Source organism: Dendrobates tinctorius, unplaced genomic scaffold (assembly GCF_039654945.1).
Source record: "Dendrobates tinctorius isolate UK_male_01 unplaced genomic scaffold, ASM3965494v1 ptg000062l, whole genome shotgun sequence".
Classification (NCBI taxonomy): Eukaryota; Metazoa; Chordata; class Amphibia; order Anura; family Dendrobatidae; genus Dendrobates; species Dendrobates tinctorius.
The window spans coordinates 867,158-888,851 of NW_027361730.1; the positions used below are offsets into that span (position 1 = coordinate 867,158).

At 41.9% G+C, this 21,694-nt stretch overlaps 1 protein-coding gene across 1 annotated transcript in view; it reads right to left on the reverse strand.

Moving 5' to 3' along the window:
- Positions 1-1,409: 1,409 nt before the first annotated feature.
- The window catches only part of NRF1 (nuclear respiratory factor 1), a 122,252-nt gene continuing 101,967 nt past the window's right edge, over positions 1,410-21,694 (reverse strand). The window contains exon 11 of the mRNA XM_073579189.1: positions 1,410-2,589. Within this exon, the coding sequence (XP_073435290.1) occupies positions 2,426-2,589 (164 nt within the window). The 3' untranslated portion in view covers positions 1,410-2,425. The remainder of the gene's footprint in view (positions 2,590-21,694) is intronic.

Here is a 21,694-nt window from a genome sequence, read left to right on the forward strand (position 1 = left end):
TCTTTACCTACAAAGCCAGGCGGACGAGCAGAGGTTACAGCTTTAGTGCAGCAGCTGTGTGTATTGCAGACATGTGCATGTAAAAATCAGCAGCTTATCACAGTTTCAGTCATGTACGTGAAAATTTTAACAAAACTTCTCGGCTCTGTGCAGAAATTTGTCAGTAGCGGATCAACCAGCAGGATATCAATTTCTGATGTAAATTTTCACATAGAATTTTACCCTTTCAATAAAGGAGGGTGAAATCCACCCCTCCTGGTACAAAACAAATGGGGATGCTACTCATAGTAATTAGAATTATGGGTATGTAGGCCATAGTAGGCTGAATGAAACGATATCTGCGATCCAATATCTTATTCCAGAGATATCCATGTTTTTCTTATATATAAATGACCTCTTCCAGGCCATGGGGAGGACGCTGCCTGGGAGATAACTCTGCCTCCAGAGCTTATTTTACATGAAGGGGGAGATTATCAGTGTGATGGCCACTCTCTGCTCTACTGATCACACTGCAGAGCTGTGTGTGATTATACCTCACACATCTGCAGGTTCCTCTCAGCTTCAATCTCACAGACAGAAAGCTACAATATAGCAGACCTCAAAACTGCAATGTGTTTGCAAGAATTTATATATTCACTTATATAGCACCATTAATTCCTCAGAACCTTACAGACATTATCGGCACTGTCCCCGATGGGGCTCACAATCTAAATTCCCTATCGGTATGTCTTTGGAGTGTGGGAGGAAACCGGAGAGCCCGGAAAAAACCCACGCAAACACGGGGAAAACATACACACTCCTTGCAGATGTTGTCCTTGGTGTGATTTGAACCCAGGACCCCAGCGCTGCAGTGCTAACCACTGAGCCACCGTGCCGTTAGACGTCAAAGTTCAGTTCTACCGTTTTGTGTCAGTTTCAGGTCTCACACTGGTAACGCCGCCTTTTATTTATATAATCTTCGGAGGCAGATTCTCATGCAGATTAGCGTCCGCTCCATTGCTGGAAAGCTCATTGACATAAGAAAAATATGGATTTCTCTAGAATAAGACATCGGACCGCAGATATCGAGGTATTATTTTATTCAGCTTCCTATGACCTACATACTCACGTAGACGGCTTAGGAGGGTTGATCCTACAGCCAGATTCTCTTTAAGCGTTCCTTTTTTTAGGCGCTCTTTGGAGAACAAAAGCGGCACGCCAATCATCAGACGTTCCAAATTCATGAAGAGGCATGTACCTTTTCAAGAATCAGGAGAACCTGACTCCAGTATGTTCCCTCATCAAGTCTTGATGAGCCGGGAACTAAGACTTTTGTTCAAGGCTGGTTATCCTTTCAGATAAAAAAATAAATTCCACTTCTGTATGAAAGAAAAACATTATGAAAAAATTAAAATAGTGAAATCCTGCAGTTATGTATCATAAATGTTGTATGTCAATTCATTTATATCAAATAAACAGAACAGAAACAAAGAGCAGCAGTAATGGCACAACAAAAACAATCACAATACGCGGTTCACAGAGTTTACATGGGGGTACATTGCAACGGGTGAGCGGAGTTATCAGATAAGGTGGTATGATTGCTTATTAGCTTCCCCAACAAACAGGTTTTTCTCAGAGCATACATGCACATCTGTAGATCTAAAGCTTTTATGACTGAAGATTTAGTAGAGCTTCCAAGAGCACAGGGCAAGTTCCATCACCCTCATCCATAAAATGCATTACAATTGAGATGCTTTGTGAAAGTTTAGGATTTGTCAGGGTTGCAGTGTGGTAGGAGCCATTATGTTATATATTATAAAGCAAACACTTTTTATCCCAAAATTAGGCAAACCAGGACCAGGCCAACATTCTTTAACGACAAGCACCAGCAGCAAGTGGAGAACAGCTCAAGATTCCTTTTTGCACAAACAGCATCTACACGGAGCCATAGATGAAGTAGAGAAATGTTTGCGGTGGACAACTTGCACAAATGTCATAATTCATTACCTTTAGTCCATCAAGGGGCACATTAAAAGCAATAAAGTCTTTCATTGAAAAAATAGTTCATCATACCAGCAGATAATTATGATGGTAAGAAACAGTCAGTTAAGACCAAAGCAACCCAGTCATCAAGGTGGTCGTCCACAGTTCCTGCATGCCCTAATGTATCCGGGGGGTAAAATACATATGATACATACCTTGATGTTTATTTTATTGAAATAAATTAAATGAGAAAAAAAATAAAAAACTGTTTCATACAAAAAGTCACTTTTCTGTGGACAAGAAAAAAAAAAAAAGAAAAAGTGGAGCACTGAAGACCAATTTTAACAGCACAGGGGTCCAAGCAATGGCAGGGTCTGCAGAAGTCTGTAAAACACTCTGTTCACACCAATGGGAACGTGAGTGAGGCAGGAAATTACATCAAAACTCTTCTTTGGAAAGAACATCACTGTTCTAAAGTAACCACCTCTACTGCCTGCCCGTCCACTGTGACTGTAGAATCAGATATCCTCGCAGTGACTGGGGCCATGGCAACTTGCACTGGTCCATTACCCTGTGTGAGGCTCGTGACCACCGTCTGGTACATACTGACCGGTATCTGTACTAGGCCTATAAAGCAAAGAAAAAAAAAGGGAAAATATTGCAAATCACTTAAAACATTAACTCAACGACTGTCATCCTCTATGCATGAAGAATAACCACTGTTTTAATTCTTATTTCATAAATCAATAATACACATGAAAATACGCAACATTGCTATTTATCATCGAGAAATTAGTTTTTCTCCTACTGGATTTATGGGTCACCCAATTCATGGGTAAAATCTGTATTTTGTGTTTCTATCACAAAGATGAGCTGACAGTTAGTGCTTATAAGATTCTATGGGGTTGGGGGAGCTAGAGGCAAAAACAGACATTCTGCTGCAAGTTTTCCTGAAATGTCAGTTATAAAGTTCTATGGAAAGCCAACTGTAATCTCAGTAATGGGAAAATCTGAATTCACTGAAGATATTTTACTTGTGAATTGAGAAGTTTGGCCATGACTTATCAGTGATCAGTTCTGCAGGAGAATGAAGCAGGTTTCTGTGATAATATATATAACAAACTATGTACTATTAAAATTTGAAAGAAGAAAAAAAAAATCAAATTGACGGTTACGTGAACATTTCAACTCGAGAGATGACAATATGAAGTTCCTTAGCAGCATACATACAGTTAAAGTGACTCTCCACTGCAGCACTGAAAGGGGGCTATACAGTTTCCATGTATAGTCACCCTACCTGGTGCTCTCTGTGGGTCTCACACTGCCTCCTCTGTGGAGACTGAGGGTTACTTTAAAGGGACTGTCAGCACAGAATGACTGTTCAAACCAAGTACAGGCAGTGTATCATGGAGTGGCCAATCTTAAATGCACCTTCCCACCAGCTTGCTTTCCCTCTATAGTCGCTTTTCTCTGGATCTATGAAGCCAGAAAACAAAGTAGGTGGGAAGGTGTATATAAGTGATTGGCCCCGCCATGGAGCACCAAGCACCTGTACTTGGTTTGAACAGTCATTGTATGCTGACAATCACTTTAAGACACTAGGAAAAGTAATGGTACATTTTGTTCCATGCACAAAGAATCTAGCTAGTGATGAAGCCAAGATGATTTATTGATGAAGCAAAAATCTGAGAATTATCAGATATCAAATTGAAAACCATCTGCTGAAAATATCTGACATCTTGTAGACTGTAAGCCCTCAAGAGCAGGGTTTTCTCTCCTCCGGTACCAGTCAGTGACTTCTATTGTTCATGATTATTGTACTTGTTTTTATTATGTATACCCCTTTTCACATGTAAAGTGCCATGGAATAAATGGTGCTAATAATAATAAATAACAATAACTCATGTGAATGCCTTTAAAAAAAACCAAAAAAAAACAAGAAAACAGCCACTAGTCTTCATGATGTAACAGATGACAGGTGTTCTTTACACAGTGAGCCAGCTAACCGAATTGCCAAACTAGCTTATAGCCCATTCACAAAAGTGTTTAACCCCAGTGTGTAGGATAATGACACCCCATCCATCCCAATAGGATTTTGACCGTGTTACCTGTGACACACACAATGAATAATATCACTTTATCAGTCAACTGAATAAGTGCGACATAAAAGCAAAACCAAAAAGAATAATAAAAAAAAAATGTTGCAGGAATGGTAACATTTCACATGTTTAATGTTACACTGAGATTTTCGTACTGCTGTTTTGGGATTATGCTACAAAAATCAGATACTGGGAGCAATCAAGGTTATAGTATTGGTACCAATTAACCTAAAACTAGTTACTGAACAACAACACATCTCCTGCCATTCTGGCAGTATAAGGAAGTTAAAAAATACATTAAGGTTAGAAAAAAGTCACAGTACCAAAGAAAAGATTAGATTATCAGTAAACAGTCATTAACATATTAATGACCAAGATTAAAAACCTGAGTGGCCATTTTTTTGGGGCTGCATTTCAGGAGCCATAACTTTTCATTGACGTGGCCGTACGAATTATTGGAGAGAGAAATTGGGTTATTTTTGGCATGGTCTTGCCGCACAATTTATTTTTCTTAAGAAAATCTGTCAGTAGGAACAAACCTCCTAAGCAGTCTATATGGGCATGCAGGTCATAGAAAGTTGAATAAAATCATACCTTGATATCTGCCTCCAGTGCTTATTTTAAATGAAGTGGGCATTACCAGTGTGATACATGTAGATCAGGAGCGATGACTGTCAGTCATTACATGTCTCACACTGGTAATGCCCCTTTTACTTAAAAGCAGATTCTAGGGGAGATCTATGTGGGCCTATAGATCTGAAAAGCTCATTTACATATTAATAAAAATGAATATTTCAATGGAATAAGACATTGGATAGCAGATATTAAAAGGTACCAATTTATTCAACTTTCTATGAACTGCCTGCGCATATAGATGGTGTAGAGGGGTTGAGCCTACTGATAGATCCCTTTTTTTAAAAAAAAAAAGTGGCAAACACTTTTGTATATTAAACAGTTGTTTCACAGTAACCTTACATGATATGTCCCTGAGGGATAATAAAAAAAAACCATAGGAGCAGTAGACAGTCTACCTGCTTCTTCTATATACTACCCAGAGCTCATTGAGGTCTATGTATGCTGAGAAAGAGCAGAAGAGATAATAAACTTTCTACATTCTGCTCAAGGTTGCTGCCTTCTAGTAACCTGCACTGCTCGTCATCATAGGAGAGTCACTAAAAGGTTAGGTATGGGTGAATAAAAATATGTAAGATACATAATCCTATCTTGTTCTGTTCTACCGCACCTGAGCCTAAAAGTGGAAAACCTACTACAAGATATAAGGTTAAAGGCGTTTCAGCTCATGGAAAGCTTGCTTTTTTGTTTGAGTACATAGTACTACTTGGTCCGGACAACTTCATTGGAGAGATGCCGTTTGTTAAGAAGAGTATTCAATGGCAAACAAGTTGATAAGATTTCCATCCCCGACAGCAGAGATGCAGCTTTCCACAACCATCTCAGGCTGCACTATTAATAAGAATGATGAAGAATACATTTTAGGTGAAGAATACATGAAGACCCTTTGCAGTGAAGTCTACAACAGCAGTCCAGGGGAATTCAGCATGCAATCTCTCCATCTTGTGGACTGCCGTCAGCGTGAGACTTTTCAAATTAATCAGTGGAAAAATCTATATAAATGCTGTCATTAATCGTATGTACGGTATTCTAAAGACACCAACTTATGCCTATAAGTAGGGAAAGACTAGACTGCTTTCAGCATCTTATGTAAGGAAGTTTGTGCACCCTACATTCCTGCAGTGCAGTGCTGATAGCCCACCGGTGATGGCACAAGCAATGCCTGGTATTAAAGCTCAGCAGGCAGACAGTGGAGTGATTAAACCCTTGACAAGTATTAATCAGGTTTGTGATTGTCCCGACACTGCATCTGGTCAGGCGTGGGGCTTTGATTAGGCTAATCTAGTCTGCACATGTTCATAATCCAAAGTGGGGGATTAAGACCCTTTCAGTTTTATTAAAAGACACTCACGTCTTTCCAACTCAGATAACCAACTCCCCAAGTCACCAATACCTCAAATTGCTGGAGCAATCTATAACACACATATACATTTACTCATATGGTAGGAAATAACTCCCACCACAGATATCTGATAATAGAGATAACTGCCATGTTAGCGGATACTCATCGTCTACTCACATGTCACCACCCTGTAGAGTGCAGAACCTGTGTGGTCAAGAGATTTTGCATTGAAATTTCTTTTATTATCTAAAATGTTGCTCGACATGGTTAAATGAATCAGATCCAATATTTGAGTGTGAGGCTGCAGAATTTAGGTTACTGAGATATGAGAATGTAATGGGAGAATCAATTCTTTGTGGTGTTGCATTCTGATTCCAGTTTGGCTTTACATTGTGAATCACGTGGCAAGGCTCTTTAAAGGGTCCATATTGATTTACAAAATCGCTACTTCCAATAGATGGCACTATAAACCATGCTCTTCCTCTGTGAAGAGGATATTTGCATATTTATTTTACTAGGGAGCATTGCATGGTCTATGAATCTCCCTATGCAAACTGGTTATTACTACAAGGAGAAACGCTACCTGACAACTGGCAAAACTCTTACTGGACAAAAAACTGCCCCTTTATCCTAAAGCTTTACAGAATTCATTCATCACCCAACCTCAGGATAAGCAATAGTTATGATTGCTGGGAGTTTGGTCATTAAGACCCCCAGCAATAACAATAGGGGATCCAAAAATCCAGTGCGAGTGGAGTGGTAGGGAACATGTGTGACCACGGCATTATTCACTTCTACGGTACTGAAGGAACAGCCATCTCTGTACATTGCATAGCAGTGAATGGAGGAGTGGTTGAGTAAGCATACATTACTCCATTCACTTCAGGATGGGTTGGGGTCCCAGCAATCATAAATGTACCTATTATTCTGGAGAGTATGGAACTGCACTAATGCATTTCTATAGGTGCTATGAGAATAATTTACAGCTATTATTGCGCAATAAATTATACCATTTGCTTAAAGGGGTTGTCCAGTACTTTACTACTGTTTGGCTATCCTTAGGATAGGTCATCAACACCAGATTGGCATCACTAACAATCAGCTGTTCCCAATGCCAGCAAAGGCCACATATGATCCGTTGGGTAGCTGTCCAACACAACCTCATCAATTGCATAGTGGCCGTGGCTGGGTACTGCACATCGGTCCTTATTTGTAGGAATCAGACAGGATCCGCAGTACCCCACTCTGGCCACTAAGCAGTTGATGGAGCTGTGCTGTTCTGCTCCGCAACTAAGCACTTTGTCCGATGTTGGCATGGGAGAGAGCAGATCCGCAAAGGTGCTGGTGTCACACCCTCACAAATCAGATAGTGATGACCTATCCTCAGGATAGACCATCAATATTAAAGTACCGGACAACACCTTTAACTGAATATGGTCACAACACAGTAGTCAGCCCAAGTTGTATCTGACTTCAACATCTAACGCATATCAATGAGGACAAATGTGTGCAATAGTTATACAATTTATTACAATAAATGCTTATAAAGTGAAACCATTAGGATGACCATCCAAAATGGCTTTAAAAAATCTTTACGAGGGGTGGTCCTCTCAAAAGATATTAGCTGGGATGCATAGTAAATGGTAGAACTGAATCGTCATCTGGTCTTGATAAAAGGGTGGACTTCTGGAGAGGTTTCACTGCGCGTAATCAAGCAATTACAGGCTGAGTGATCTATAAAGTCTAATTATTTAGTTACTTCAGTCATCAAAGTGGGTGTACTTTACAGCATCATTATAAAAGATGCTCACTGGATTCCAGTAGGTGACTGTGTGGGGGAGAGGGTGTGATGATGCCTTTACTGAATAATTGGTAGGTATAGTCTAAATATGGGGACACTAGCAGATACAGTATCGCAGGGTGCCCAAGACCTAAAGTCACTATACTATTTGGGCAGGGAGGTTGGAAAGGAAATGGAATACGGTACTTTTGCACCCGATGTGCTATAATATAAATACATACGTGCACACAAAGACACAGTACATGAGAGGGTTGAGGACCGCCTACCAGAGACAGGTCTGCAGTGCGGAACAATGGGCTTGATTCATTCTGCTATGTTCCCGCACAGCTGTTTACTGGCTCCGGATTACTGCAGTCACATGAGCTGCTTTACAGCATAGCAAGCTGTCAGGGGCTGGGAAGGTCATGAGGAGGAGAGGGGATTCAGGACAGCTCCATCCCTCTGCACTGCGGTATGCTGGGAGGAGGAAAGCTGTCAGGACCTTCTACACACCCATCAAAGAACAAGACTGGAAGGCACAAATGCAACTGTACACTGTAATCACTTACAGGCCAGCCTCTCATGTACACTGAACTAGCATTAATAATTTATATCAATATTCTATGGGAAATCTATAAAACTAGGTTTTTTTTATTATGTTAAGGGCTTGAATTTTCTTGCCAAAATTAACAATTCACTTACCAAATACATGAACCAGTTCTTTGAAAAAACAAATAACACAAAAATCGTTTACTCCATTTAGATTTCTGAGCTTTATAGATGCATAAGGGATAAACAATCATAATCATCATTGCTGCTATCGCTCATGGATTGTAAGAAGCTAAAACGTTGCTACCTAAAATTCTCAACGACGTCATTAGAAATGAGTTGCAAATGTCTTATTGTTAATAGCCAAATCATTTCTGAAAAACCATTTGGCCATTATGTTGTGTCATAAGACCTACAAAAAAAAAAACAACACCACATTATTTGTGGAGAGAGGTGGGGAAGAAAATGGAATAAGGTACTTTTCCTCCACAAATACATCCTGTGCTGATATTTTAAGATACATGTGATGCAGGACCCCAAGAGCTATGCATTCAATATATGCAAAGATTTGTTGGTGGTCCCAAATTATCTTCCACTCAAGGCTGAAGGGCTCGGAGAAAAAAAATAAGCATATTTAATATAAAAAAAAAAATAAATGACAAAGAATAAAGGACACTGAGAAAGCCTTTGTGTGATGAAATGATCTGTCCGTTTAGATTATTGCACTTTAAAAAAGTTATAAAGACAAGAAATTGTTGATTTATCATATTTTCTCAACTGCTTGTTTAGGGCATGCACTCAAGTTCAGCTAATCTCTCCTGCTTTGGCAAAGTGAATGCAGGATATAAAGCTTTTTTGGCCAACTTTACAATGCGTTTTAGCATTTTGCTTGGTTCCACTTGCCTCTTTCACAATTCGTGGCACATGAAGAGGAAAGTGGCATTTTTAAGAGGGATATCAATTATATTGCCAGCTGGTGAGACAACACCCCACCTGGGTATAGAAGGTAAAACTGTGAATAAAGCACCTGAGATCAAAGGGCAAATTACTTTCAATATGTGGACATGCGTTGGGCATGATTTTTAAACCACACAGAGGAAGCAATATATTGGGTTAATAAAAGTCTCAGGTCACAGGACTAATTTATTATAAAGTTAGGAAAGCTGAAATGTCAATGCCTACATTATAATTGTGTGATGATAACTGCACAGTTCATATCATTATCTGTGAAAGCAGTTCCTGTTCGTTTCCTTTTCCTACCCAGCAGAGAACTTAAGGGGTACAGACCACAGATATAACAGGTACATTATAGTACAGTCCCCTCTTTCTTATTTTTCAAAGTTAGTAAGTTCAACATTCAGGTGAGGGTGCGGTTACATAAAACGACAAAAAAATATAAAATATTGGGAGTGCTTATTTAACTAATGTCTTGCAACACAGTGGTCATGGATTTTAATCTGATCAGAGGCACCATCTGCATGGAGATTTTAGGTTCCCTTCTTGTATACATACTTTTTGTTTTTTATTTCTGCCACAATTTAAGAAAAAAAACAAAAAACAATACAGCAAACTTATGGGGTGTCCAAAATAGGGAAATTAGTCTTTTCTTTCAAAAGAAGTAACTTTTGCAAAGTGAGGCGCATTTTCGAACAACATTCATTTTACCATTTTAGGGTGGAGATAAGGTGGACAGCCACCCACTCACTCTATGGTTGTCTACAAAAACCCAGCCCTTCAAATGGCTCTCAATACAGTGTGCTGGAGAAAACTTCTGGGTTTGAAATCAATGAAGCTATTAGCCTTAGTGAAATATATATCCCCCTCCAGCACTTTGCCAGTAACTCTGTCTCATATTCCCCCTCCCCCTGTCCAAAGCTGGGTGTTTTGACACCTTTACTTACTAAGAAGGGAAGTCTTGACAGAGAATCTGCATTACCATGTAGTTTCTCTGGCCTATGCTCCATGTGGAAGCTGAAGTCCTGGAGCACCAGAAACCACCTAGTCACCCCCTGACGAAGGATTGAATCCGAAACGCGCGTCAGGGTGCGCTGTACTTGGACTATTGGGCCTTAAATTTTATTGTACTCTTTGGTTGCCCCTCTTGGTTGTGTTTCAACATCCATTTCACCTTATTCCTCATTATTAAACTACTTTTTTGCTATCATTGTATTTAAACTTTTTTATCACTTATTTTTGATTCAGTATATGGTCACTTTTTGTACTATGTTGTACATATCTGATATATCATAAATTGTTTTGTTTTCTTACACTCCCCCCCCCATTTTTAACATGTTGTACACACGTAGGGCACTTTATTAGCAACCAATGAGTAGAATGCATGTAGATGTATGCACATTTTGGCTATTAGATAAACATTTATTTTATTTTTGATGTGCATACACATTTCTAGATATTGTACTATATATATATATATATATATATATATATATATATATATATATATATATATATATATATATATATATATATACACACACACATATATATACACACACACACACTCACACCAATGTATAGTCGAAGAAGAGAAAATGCAGCACTCACCAGTTGAACTGAAAAACTGCGCGTCTTTTATTTCACATAAATTCCATCGACAGGTTTATGGACAAGCAGGACGTTAGAGGAATGCTGGGGGAGGGAGGTGCCAGACAACGGCCGTTTCGCGATTACTCGCTTCTAGACGCGCAGTTTTTCTTCTTTGACTATACATTGGATGATTCATGTTTGTTCATGCAAACACCTCCGTTTTTTTTTTAACTGAACTGCATACCGCAATACTTCAGATAAACAGCTCCGTCTGTTAATAGTGGTGATTTGTGTGCCCTAGTTTGCCGTTCATCTGTTTGCTTTTCTGCTAGGACTAATATATATATATATATATACACACACACCTTTTAGCCCGCTGTTTCTTCTATATAAAAATATATTTTATGTAACTATTGATATTGTTGTTGTAATTTTATATTTTCCAAGTGCAGGCACATTTTGATATTGTCTCACTGTTTGCCATTTAAAATTTTAATAAAGGCAATTTTATTGAATTCATTTTATTGCTTAGTCTAGTCACCTAGGCACTCTTCTATTTATTTCTCTCATCCATCTCAGCGGCGCATGGTCTTACACTAACCTGAACATCCAGCCTAACTGGTAGTACCCTCAGCGTATCAACTTCCCATTTGATGGCCATGCATTCTTTTTCCACGATGGCTTAGTTTTTCTCACATGCAAAGAGTTTTCTGCTTAAGTATAGGATATCCCTCCCCGTTTACTTCCTGTGACAACATTGCCCCCATCCCGACCTCTGAGGTGTCTTTCTGGATCACAAATTCCCTACTGAAGTCTGGTGCGATCAAGACCAGTAGCTTACATAGGACAAATTTAAACTCCTGGAACGCCATCTCTGCTTCAGAGGACCATTTAGTCATCGACATCTTTGTGCCCCTAAGATGATCAGTCAGAGGGAGGCCACCATGGCGAAATTTGTGATAAGTCAACGATAGCATCCCACAATTCCGAGAAACGCCCAAACTTGTTTCATGGAAACCGGTTGTGGCCAATTCTGGATTGCCTCTACTTTATTTACTTGTGGCCCGATTTCACCCATTCTGATTATATAGCCTCTTATTTCCTCATGTCGCCCTTCTTTGGGTTTATTGTAAACCCTGCCTTCCGCAGCACATTCAGTATCGCCTGGACCTTCTGTAGATGACTTCCCCAATCCGAGCTGAAGATCACGATGTCGTGCAGATAAGCCGTGGTGTATTTTTTGTGAGACGCTAGGATCTTATCCATGGCCCTCTGAAAGATAGCTGGGGCTCCCTGCAGAACAAACTGCATCCTGGTGTATTGAAAGCACCCGTCAGGTGTAGAGAAGGCCGTCTTCTCCTTGGCACTTGGGGACAGGAGAATTAGCCAGTACTCTTTTGTTAAGTCCAGGGTGGTGATATACCAGGCTGACCCTAGTCTTTCAATCAGCTCATCAACCTGGGGCATTGGATATACGTTGAAATTTGGACACTTCGGTCAGCTTCCTGTAGTGATTACAGAAACACCACTCTCCATCCGGCTTCGGCACAAGGAAAATGGGGCTGGACCAGCCGCTCTTTGACTCCTCAATGACGTCCAGACTCAACACTCTCCTCACCTCCTTGAAGATCACCTTGCGGCGAGCTTCTGCAATCCAATATGGCTTTTAGTTAACATCCTGTGTACAACATGGCAACTTCAAAATAAGGACCCGAATCTGCTGAAGCAGCTCTTGGCACTATTGCTTCTGAGTCGGTGACAGTGTCTGCCACTGTGAGATCCTTGACCCTGGCTTCAGGATTGGCCACTAGGCATGTTGCTTCCACCAGCTCCCTGTCTCGCCATGATTTGAGCAGGTTAATGTGGTACACCTGGAATGGCTTTCTTCTCCCTGGTTGGTGGACCTTGTAATTGACATCACTCAAATTTTAGACCACCTCATATAGCTCTTGCCACTTGGCCAGGAACTTACTTTCTACCATGAGGATCAACACCAATACTTGGTCTCCAGGGCTAGACTGTTTCAGTCTTGAAGACCTATTGTAGATCATTGCCTGGACCTCTTGTGCTTGAAGGAACCTCTCTCTCACAATCGGTATCACCCTCGTTATCCTGACCGGCATCTGGGCCACATGTTCGATAACGTTTCGGGAGGCTGTTACCGCCGCTTCCCAGGTCTCCTTTGCAATGTTCAGAAGTCCCAGAGAGTGACGATCGTATAGCAGCTTGAACGGTGAGATCCCCGTAGAGGCCTTTGTGACTTCTCTAATGGAGAACTGTAGGTACGTTAGGAGGCAATCCCAGTGTCGGCCATACTTCTCGACGACCTTCTTCAGCATAGATTTCAAGGTCTTATTTAACCTCTCTACCAGTCCGTCCATCTGCTGATGATACACCGACGTCTGGAGTTGGGTAATCTGGAGAGCCTTACACAACTCCCTCATCACTCTGGACATAAAAATAGTCCCTTGGCCTATCAGGGAGAAAATATGGATTATCTCTCGCTCTATACTCCTGGCAGAGGTGTTTCTCAGCGGTACCGCCTCTGGGTACCATGTTGCATAGTCCATTACCACCAGAATGTATTGGTGATACCTTGCGGACTTAACTGAATAAGAATGAAGTGATTAAACAGTCAGCATGGGTTTGTAACTAATAAGTCATGTCAGACTAACTTAATTTCCTTCTATGACGGAATCACTGATTGGATGGATCAGGGAAATGCTGTAGATATAATATATCTTGACTTCAGCAAAGCATTTGACAAAGTATCTCACACAATCATTATTGAAAAAATGACTAGCTATGGAATGGACAAGGCAACTGTTAGGTGGACTCATAACTGGCTTAGTGATCGGACCCAAAGAGTGGTCGTAAATGGCTGCACATCCAGTTGGAAGAATGTTTCAAGTGGGGTACCACAGGGTTCTGTCCTGGGCCCTGTATTGTTCAACATCTTTATCAACGATTTAGATGAAGGCATTGAGGGTAAACTGATTAAATTTGCTGATGACACAAAGCTAGGAGGGATAGCTAATACTAGAGAAGAGAGAGAAAATTCAAAAAGATATAAATAAACTGGAGCAGTGGGCAGCAACTAACAGAATGGTTTTTAACAGGGTAAAATGCAAAATACTACATCTGGGCAATAAAAATGAAAAAAGCATACACAGAATGGGAGGAATAGGGCTAAGCAACAGCACATGTGAGGAAGACTTGGGTATACTAATAAATCACAGACTGAATATGAGTTAACAGTGTGATGCAGCAGCAAAAAAGGCAAATGCAATTTTACGATGTATTAACAGAAGCATAGTCTAGATCACGTGATGTCATTATTGCCCTCTACTCCTCTTTGGTCAGACCTCATCTGGAATACTGTGTCCAGTTTTGGGCGCCACATTTTAAAAAAGACATCAACAAACTGGAGCAAGTTCAGAAAAGAGTGACCAGAATGGTGACCGGTCTGCAAAAAGAGAAGACTGAGAGGAGACTTAATAGCTGTCTACAAATATCTCAAGGGCTGTCACATTGTAGAAGGATCATCTTTATTCTCATTTGCACAAGGAAAGACTAGAAGCAATGGGATGAAACTGAATAGGAGGAGACACAGATTAGATATTAGAAAAAACTTTTTGACAGAGTGATCAATGAGTGGAACAGGCTGCCACGAGAAGTGGTGAGTTCTCCTTCAATGGAAGTCTTCAAACAGAGGCTGGACAGACATCTGTCTGGGATGATTTAGCAAATCCTGCTTTGAGCAGGGGTTGGACCAGATGGCCCAGGAGGTCCCTTCCAACTCTACGATTTTATGATAACTAAGGACCCTACAAGGTCCATGTGACTTCTATTATGGGCCATGGCACTAGGGGACTGCCGACGTGGGATACAAGAGCATTTAACTGACAGGTAGGGCAGGATCAGCAGATATTAATGTCCCGATGACACCCAGGCCAGTAGAACCTCATGGTCCCGCTCCTGAGATTTGTCTACTCACAGGTGCCCACTCAATACATGAGAATGAGCCAGATAGAATACTCCACGCCTACGGGAACCCGGCACCAACAACTGCTCTATCATCTCCCCTCTTGGTTTAGTGACTCGATAAAGCAGTTCCTCATTTAAAGGGAATCTGTCACCCTGTTTTTGGCCTTTCAGCTGCCGGCATACACATCGGGGGCTTATCTACAGCATTCTGTAATGCTGTAGATAAGCCCCCGATGTAACCTGAAAGAGAAGAAAAACACGTTATATTATACTCACCGAGGTGGGCGGTCCGGTCCGATGGGTGTTGCAGTCCGGTCCGGCACCTCCCTTCTTCATGCGATGCCGTCCTCTTCTCCCGTCCTGAAATGGCTCTGGTGCATTGCTCTGCCCTGTTGAGGGCAGAGCAGAATTCTGCAGTGTGCAGGCGCAAGACCTCTCCAGACGCCTGCGCACTGCAGGACTCTGCTCTGACCTCAACAGAACAGAGCAGTGAGCTTGCGCCGGAGCCATTACAGGACGGGAGAAGAGGACGTCATCGCATGAAGAAGGGAGGCGCCGGACCGGACGGCCCACCTCGGTGAGTAAAATATAACGCGTTTTTCTTCTCTTTCAGGTTACATTGGGGGCTTATCTACAGCATTACAGAATGTAGATAAGCCCCCAAAGTCTATGCCGGCAGCTGAAAGGCCAAAAAAAGGGTGACAGATTCCCTTTAAAGTAGAATACGGAAACCTGGTGCGGGCCCCCGGCTCTTGAGCAACCCAATTTATAACAGTCACAATGTGAAAAGCCCCTTCCAATGTAAGATCTTGCATTTGAGCAGTCCCCAAATTACCCCCCAGAAACCTCCAACTCAGGAATCTCATCCTCATGGGTCACTGTCTCATCCTCGTTGCCAAGGACACACATGGGAAACTCATCTTCCTCTGACTGCAATAGGGATTCTTCGTGAGTGGACCAGCTCCTGTCAGTTAGTGGGCACCCTTGTCTTTTCCCAAAAGTCCTAAAACAGACTAAAGTCCTGCCCGATCATCATTATAGTCTTTGGCTACCCCAACCTCATGGGACTCAGTACCAGAGTTTGTTTTTATCAGAATTCTGGCAACAGTATAGTCCTTGGTGTCCTCGTAGATACAGCTTACGCCCACATGTTTCCCTGGGATAAAATAGTGGGGGAGTGTGGCCCTTAGGCCGTTTTCATATTAGCGTCTTTATGCGCTGCGTTAGCGGCGCATCCATGCGCATGCGTCCTCCGCCCTATCTGTAACATGAGGGGCGCATGGACATGCGTATGTATGCGTTTTCGAACGCATGCGTCGCCTGGGCGCGGCTAACGCAACATGTTGCATTTTTCTGGCGCCTAAGCTCTGTCTAAAAACGCATGCGCACGGAATGCGTCAAAAGAACGCATTACAGTCTATGGGAACGCATATGTGCGCAAGCACATGCGCTCAACTGCATTTGCATTGTCTGAGTAAACAAATCCAGGAACTTGTTTAAAGCCACCCACCAAAAAAAGATAAATAAAAATAGGGGGTGGGCATTGCTAGTTCACTTCTCTACAGACTATTGTGAGGCAAGCTGCAAGAGGAGACCAGGAGACTTCCGTTCTTCATCACAAGCAACAGCAAAACCAAGAAACAAGCAGACATCCAAATCCAGATTGCGGTACAAACTGTCCATCCGAAGATCCATCTTGATGCAGGATACAGGAGCAAAATGGGAGAATTTCATCTCTGCAAGGGTATATATCCAGAAATTATCATGGAATTTCTTCTTGAATATTTTTTTTTCCAATCGAACGCATGTGCATAAAAACGCAAATGCATGCAAAAACGCATGCAAATGCATGTAAACGCGTTTTTATGAGCATGCGTTAAGCACATGCGTCTAAAAAAGTGTGCGTTTACATGCGTTTTTAGGTGCGCACGAAACGCTGCGCACTTAGACACTAATGTAAACCTAGCCTTACCAGGGTCACTAAATTCCCTGAGTCCAAGAGTCCTGACACCACTACTCCATTTATTGTCATGGGACTCACCGGGCTGCAGTCCATCTGTTCAGAGGACAAAGGATACCGAGCGGCTATTTATCCAGGACCGTGACCTCTCCTGCAGAGTAAAGGCCACGTTGCACGCATCAACGTCCCAGCGATCCCACCAACAATCCGACGTGGATGGGATTGCTGGGACATAGTTAGCTGGTCGCTGGTGAGCTGTCACATAACAACCTTCTCAAAAAATGAATAAACCAAGAAAGAGTCCAGATTGATAAAGACTCAAATAAATTTATTAAATTACACAAACAAGGGAATAGCAGAACGAATGGACATAATAAATTACCATAAGATAATATCACAAGGAGATGGATACATAATAGACACATAATAGCAAAGTAATCATATGAATGAAATAGCAATAATAAAGTGCATAATGTGAACAGGCTGAAAAAAACAATAATGAAAGTGCATAAAAATAACTAGATCATAGATACCCGTAATAAATGGCTCAGTGTGTCTAAGGCTCCCTCCAACGTACGTTTCGCCTACCGTGAGTCTTTATCAATCTGGACTCTTTCTTGGTTTATTCATTTTTTGAGAAGGTTATGTTTATTATGAATATCCATTTATGCTTTAGAGATAATAAGTGATTTTTCACTAAGTTGTTTGTTGAGCTGTCACATAGACAGACCCACCAGCGATCAGGACCATCGAGCAAGCTGGTTTCCAATGTAAACAGCGGGTATCTAAGAACCGCGCGGCTCTTCGATACCCTCTGTTTACATTGGAAACCAGCTCCCAGCGCCGCTGTTCGTAGCTCTCCCGCTGCCACACGCAGCGATGCGCGCTGACCAGCGGGAGACCAACGATCAAAGAATGGCCAAGGACGTTCGAGCACGATCAGCGATAGCCAGCAGGGGGGCCGGTCGCCGATACAGGTCACACACAGCGATGTCGCTGGCGAGATCGCTGTGGCATCACAAAATCAGCGATCTCGCTGTGTGTGACGGGGCCTTAAGTCTTTACCTGCGGCCTTGGTAAACCCCTTGGGACCTTGGAATTCCCCAATGGTGGCTCTCCTTCCCCTCTTGATATTCGGGCATCCAGTATGGGGATGCACCACTACTTGCCTTCCTTAGGGATCTCTCGACCACCTGGTACCTTTCTGATAGGCCAAAAAGGTCACCTTCATTTCGGTTGTCGCCCTAGGCAAACCAGTTCTGTACCGGCCTGGGAAGGGAGTGGATAAACCTGTCCATTACAACCCGCTCTACCATCTGGGCTGGGGGACTCTGGCTGCAACCACTTCTGTACCAGATGTAGCAAATCGAACATTTGGGAGCAAGGGGGTTTATCACCGCAATACGCCCAGTGGTGGACCCTTGGAGCTCGGACAGACATCTTCACTAATGAGCGTGCCAGTATATCAGTTTTTAGTTTGACATATTTCCGGGCATCTTGTAAGGCCAAGTCAAAATAAGCCTTCTGATGCTTGTCAGTTAGATAGGGGGCCAGCACCTCCTCCCACTGCTCCAGCGGCAGCTTTTCCCGCTCTGCCACCCTTTCACAAACAGTTAAAAAGGCTTCCACAAAATTGCTCGGGGTCATTTTTTGCATCACCCATCTTACTGTCTTCCTTGGGGGAGGGACTGCTGGACTTCCACAAACAATCTCTCCGAGCAAGTCAATCTGCTGCTGGTGCTGCTGTTGCATCTGCTGTATAAAAAGCTTACTGGTCTCTTGTTGTGCCAGCTTTTGCTGGTGTAACTGTTACTGGTGCTGTTGTGCTTGCACCAGATGTTTAATCAGGTCGTCCATTTTGCGGGACGTCGTTTGCTGGCTTGTGCCGCCTTTACTCAAGACATCCAGTACCTCTCTCAACACAGTGTGCTGGAGCACACTTTTGGGTTTCAAATTACTGAAGCCAATAGCCTCAGTGAAACGTATACCCCCTTCAGCACTTTGCCAGTGACTTTGTCACAGTGTACATATTAAGTTTTGCCAACTTTTATTTATTTATTTTTTTTTAAATTAAATTTACATACATCAGATTTTTATGAACATGGCGTTAACACGTGTATTTTTTTTTTCAATTTCTTTATTTTATTCCATATTTAAAACGCATCAATGGGAGCCAACATATTAGTGGCAGACAGAACTCGGTTCCAACCACATTTCGTAGACTGATGCCAACTATTTAAAATAACTGACATCAGCAATATTTGGAGGGAGCTCAGCTTCCGAGCCCCCCTACATGTGGTCACCTCAGCGTGGAAATATAATTACGCCCATATGTGCAAAGAGGGTGATGACAAACGTTGCACAATAGAGTAGGTTGGCACCATATAAGCAGCAGGAAAACAAATGAGCAATTACATGAACATTGATCAATAAAAACATGAGCAATTACCAAAAAGAAAAATTAAACAAAATTATTTTTCAATTAAAGAGCCAGTTATGAATAAATTCCTATAACTGTATAGCTGATGGTAACTAATCAATCTTGTATTCCCAATTCAAACATTAGGCAAATGTATTAAGATACTGCAAAAAGAGCACCATTCCTGTTATATTCAGTATGAGTAACATAATAAGCTTACAGGGCAGCAGGGATTGCAGATTAATCAGTACATTATACTTTGCAATGTGGAGTGGCGGAGACATATTATTGGCATATTATCTGAACATACCTACATCTACAATAATAATTAATAGAGTACACTGAAAGATTGCCACTTATACAATTCTTTAGTATATTCTTGTAGGATTCCAAAATGTGAACCTGCACTCTTATTTGTGAAAGAGGTCCCCCATAACCAATGTAAAGTCTTATCCACAAATTACCTGAAAAGATGTGAAAAATACCGTAGATGAAAAGACAAAACATAGGATATTAGGTGCCTACTGTATTTCAGTCCTTGTTTCTGTGTGATCAGTAGAATCACAGTATGCTGTGCACTGATCTGCTTTGTGAACTATATTTAGTGTGGGTTGACGAGCAGAGCTGGACTAATCGTTAGCAGGGCTGATCTCATTCTTTGAGACTTAAAGCAGTAATATAAAATATTCCAACAATTGGCTTTATTTGATCTTTGTTTCCCGGCAAAAAAGGAATACATATCCTATTAAAAGAAAATAATATTAAATATAAAAAGTGACAATCCAATCTTTTAACAGAAGAGGTTTATCTTCACGGACACTGTGTGGCCAAATAATGTAATGCTGCATCGCAGCTATTTAAATCGATGGTCATCCATGTAATGCAAGGATAGGTTGGGTCAGCTGGAGCAGCTGTGATTCCTCGCTCATAGAGGAAGGTCAGAAGCCGGGAGCCCCCTCTATGATGTCCATATGCTCTAGCAGCAGGGAGTGCAGGAATACAGACATATCGTTTCTGTACTAATTATACCAGTAGTAGCTTTAAAATTGGGTACGCAGGCCATGCCGCAGTATGCGGATGCCGCCGCATGCGTTGTTTTGACATGCGGTGACCAGCGTTGAACGCATCATGTTTGAATTTTATGCGGGCGCCGCATCGAAACAACGCATGCTGCGGCACGGCCTGCGTACCCAATGTTAAAGACAGGGTACGCAGGCTGCATGCAGAAATAGCTAACCGGAGGAGGCGCGACGGGGCTTCATGGAGGAAGTCCGCAGCCCTCCGTCTGCAAATGTGAAACTAGCCTTAGTCTGTTCATTTTCACTTTAAAGTCCCTTTCCATTTTATTCAGCCATCAGTAATATATGTCCAGGACATGCCCCAAAATACTTATTGGTAGCAGTTTTCTGACATCTCTGGTCCTGTCCTCCATCTGGCGACTGCAGCCCTTTCTTATCAGCTCACACTGCACACCGTTATTTCCCCTCTTAATGGAAGTCTATCTGAGTCTCAAACTTAGGGCTCACTCACACAAGTGACTAATGTTGTTCTATGGGGCAGTGCAGATCAGTGGTTTTCTCTCATACCAATTCGGCATGATTGGGAATAAAATAAGTTAAAATAGCAGCATTCTGTGATTTGCAGTGCAAATCGGATGGCATGCACCCTTTCAAGTCTACGTGCACTTGGAAATCATCGGACATTTAAGTGCAGTCCAGTTTCCGCAGACTCACAGAATGGATACATTTTGTTCTCCATCTATTCGTGACAGTGTGCTACAATTCTCTCATCCAAGAGAATCAGGTAACACTAAGCTGACACTCTGATCAGCGCTTGATCAGTGTGTCATTAACTTAATCGATAAAATTCTCTCACATGAGAATCTACGCTCATGTGAACGAGCCCTTAGATTGCTATATGAACCAGAAGTCACTTCTCAAACACTGGAGTGAGCCAGCGGGTCACAACTGTAGTCACATGATCCAGGACACGAGCAGAGGAAAGCTGGAAACGGGTGATTATTTTAAAGCACACTCTTAGGCTATGTGCACACGTAGTTTTAGGTGCTGTGGATTTGTCCCTGTGGATTTGGGAAAATCCGCAGGTCTACAATTGAGAAGGTGTGAAACCGCAGCGGAATCCGCACAAAGAATTGACATGCTGCGGATTTGAACCCGCAGCAAATCCGCAGCATGTGCACAGTGTTTTTCAGTTTACCATTGAAAACAATGGTACTGTACAACGCAGCTAAATCTGCTGCGGACCCGCAGAGCCTGAAACGCTGCGGATCCGCAGCAGAATCCGCAACGTGTGCACATGGCCTTAACAAACAGTAATGACATATAAAGGATAATGACAAAAAAAAAAAATCTAAAAAATAGGGCACACAAAGTACTCTAATAAATGCCATCTGCTC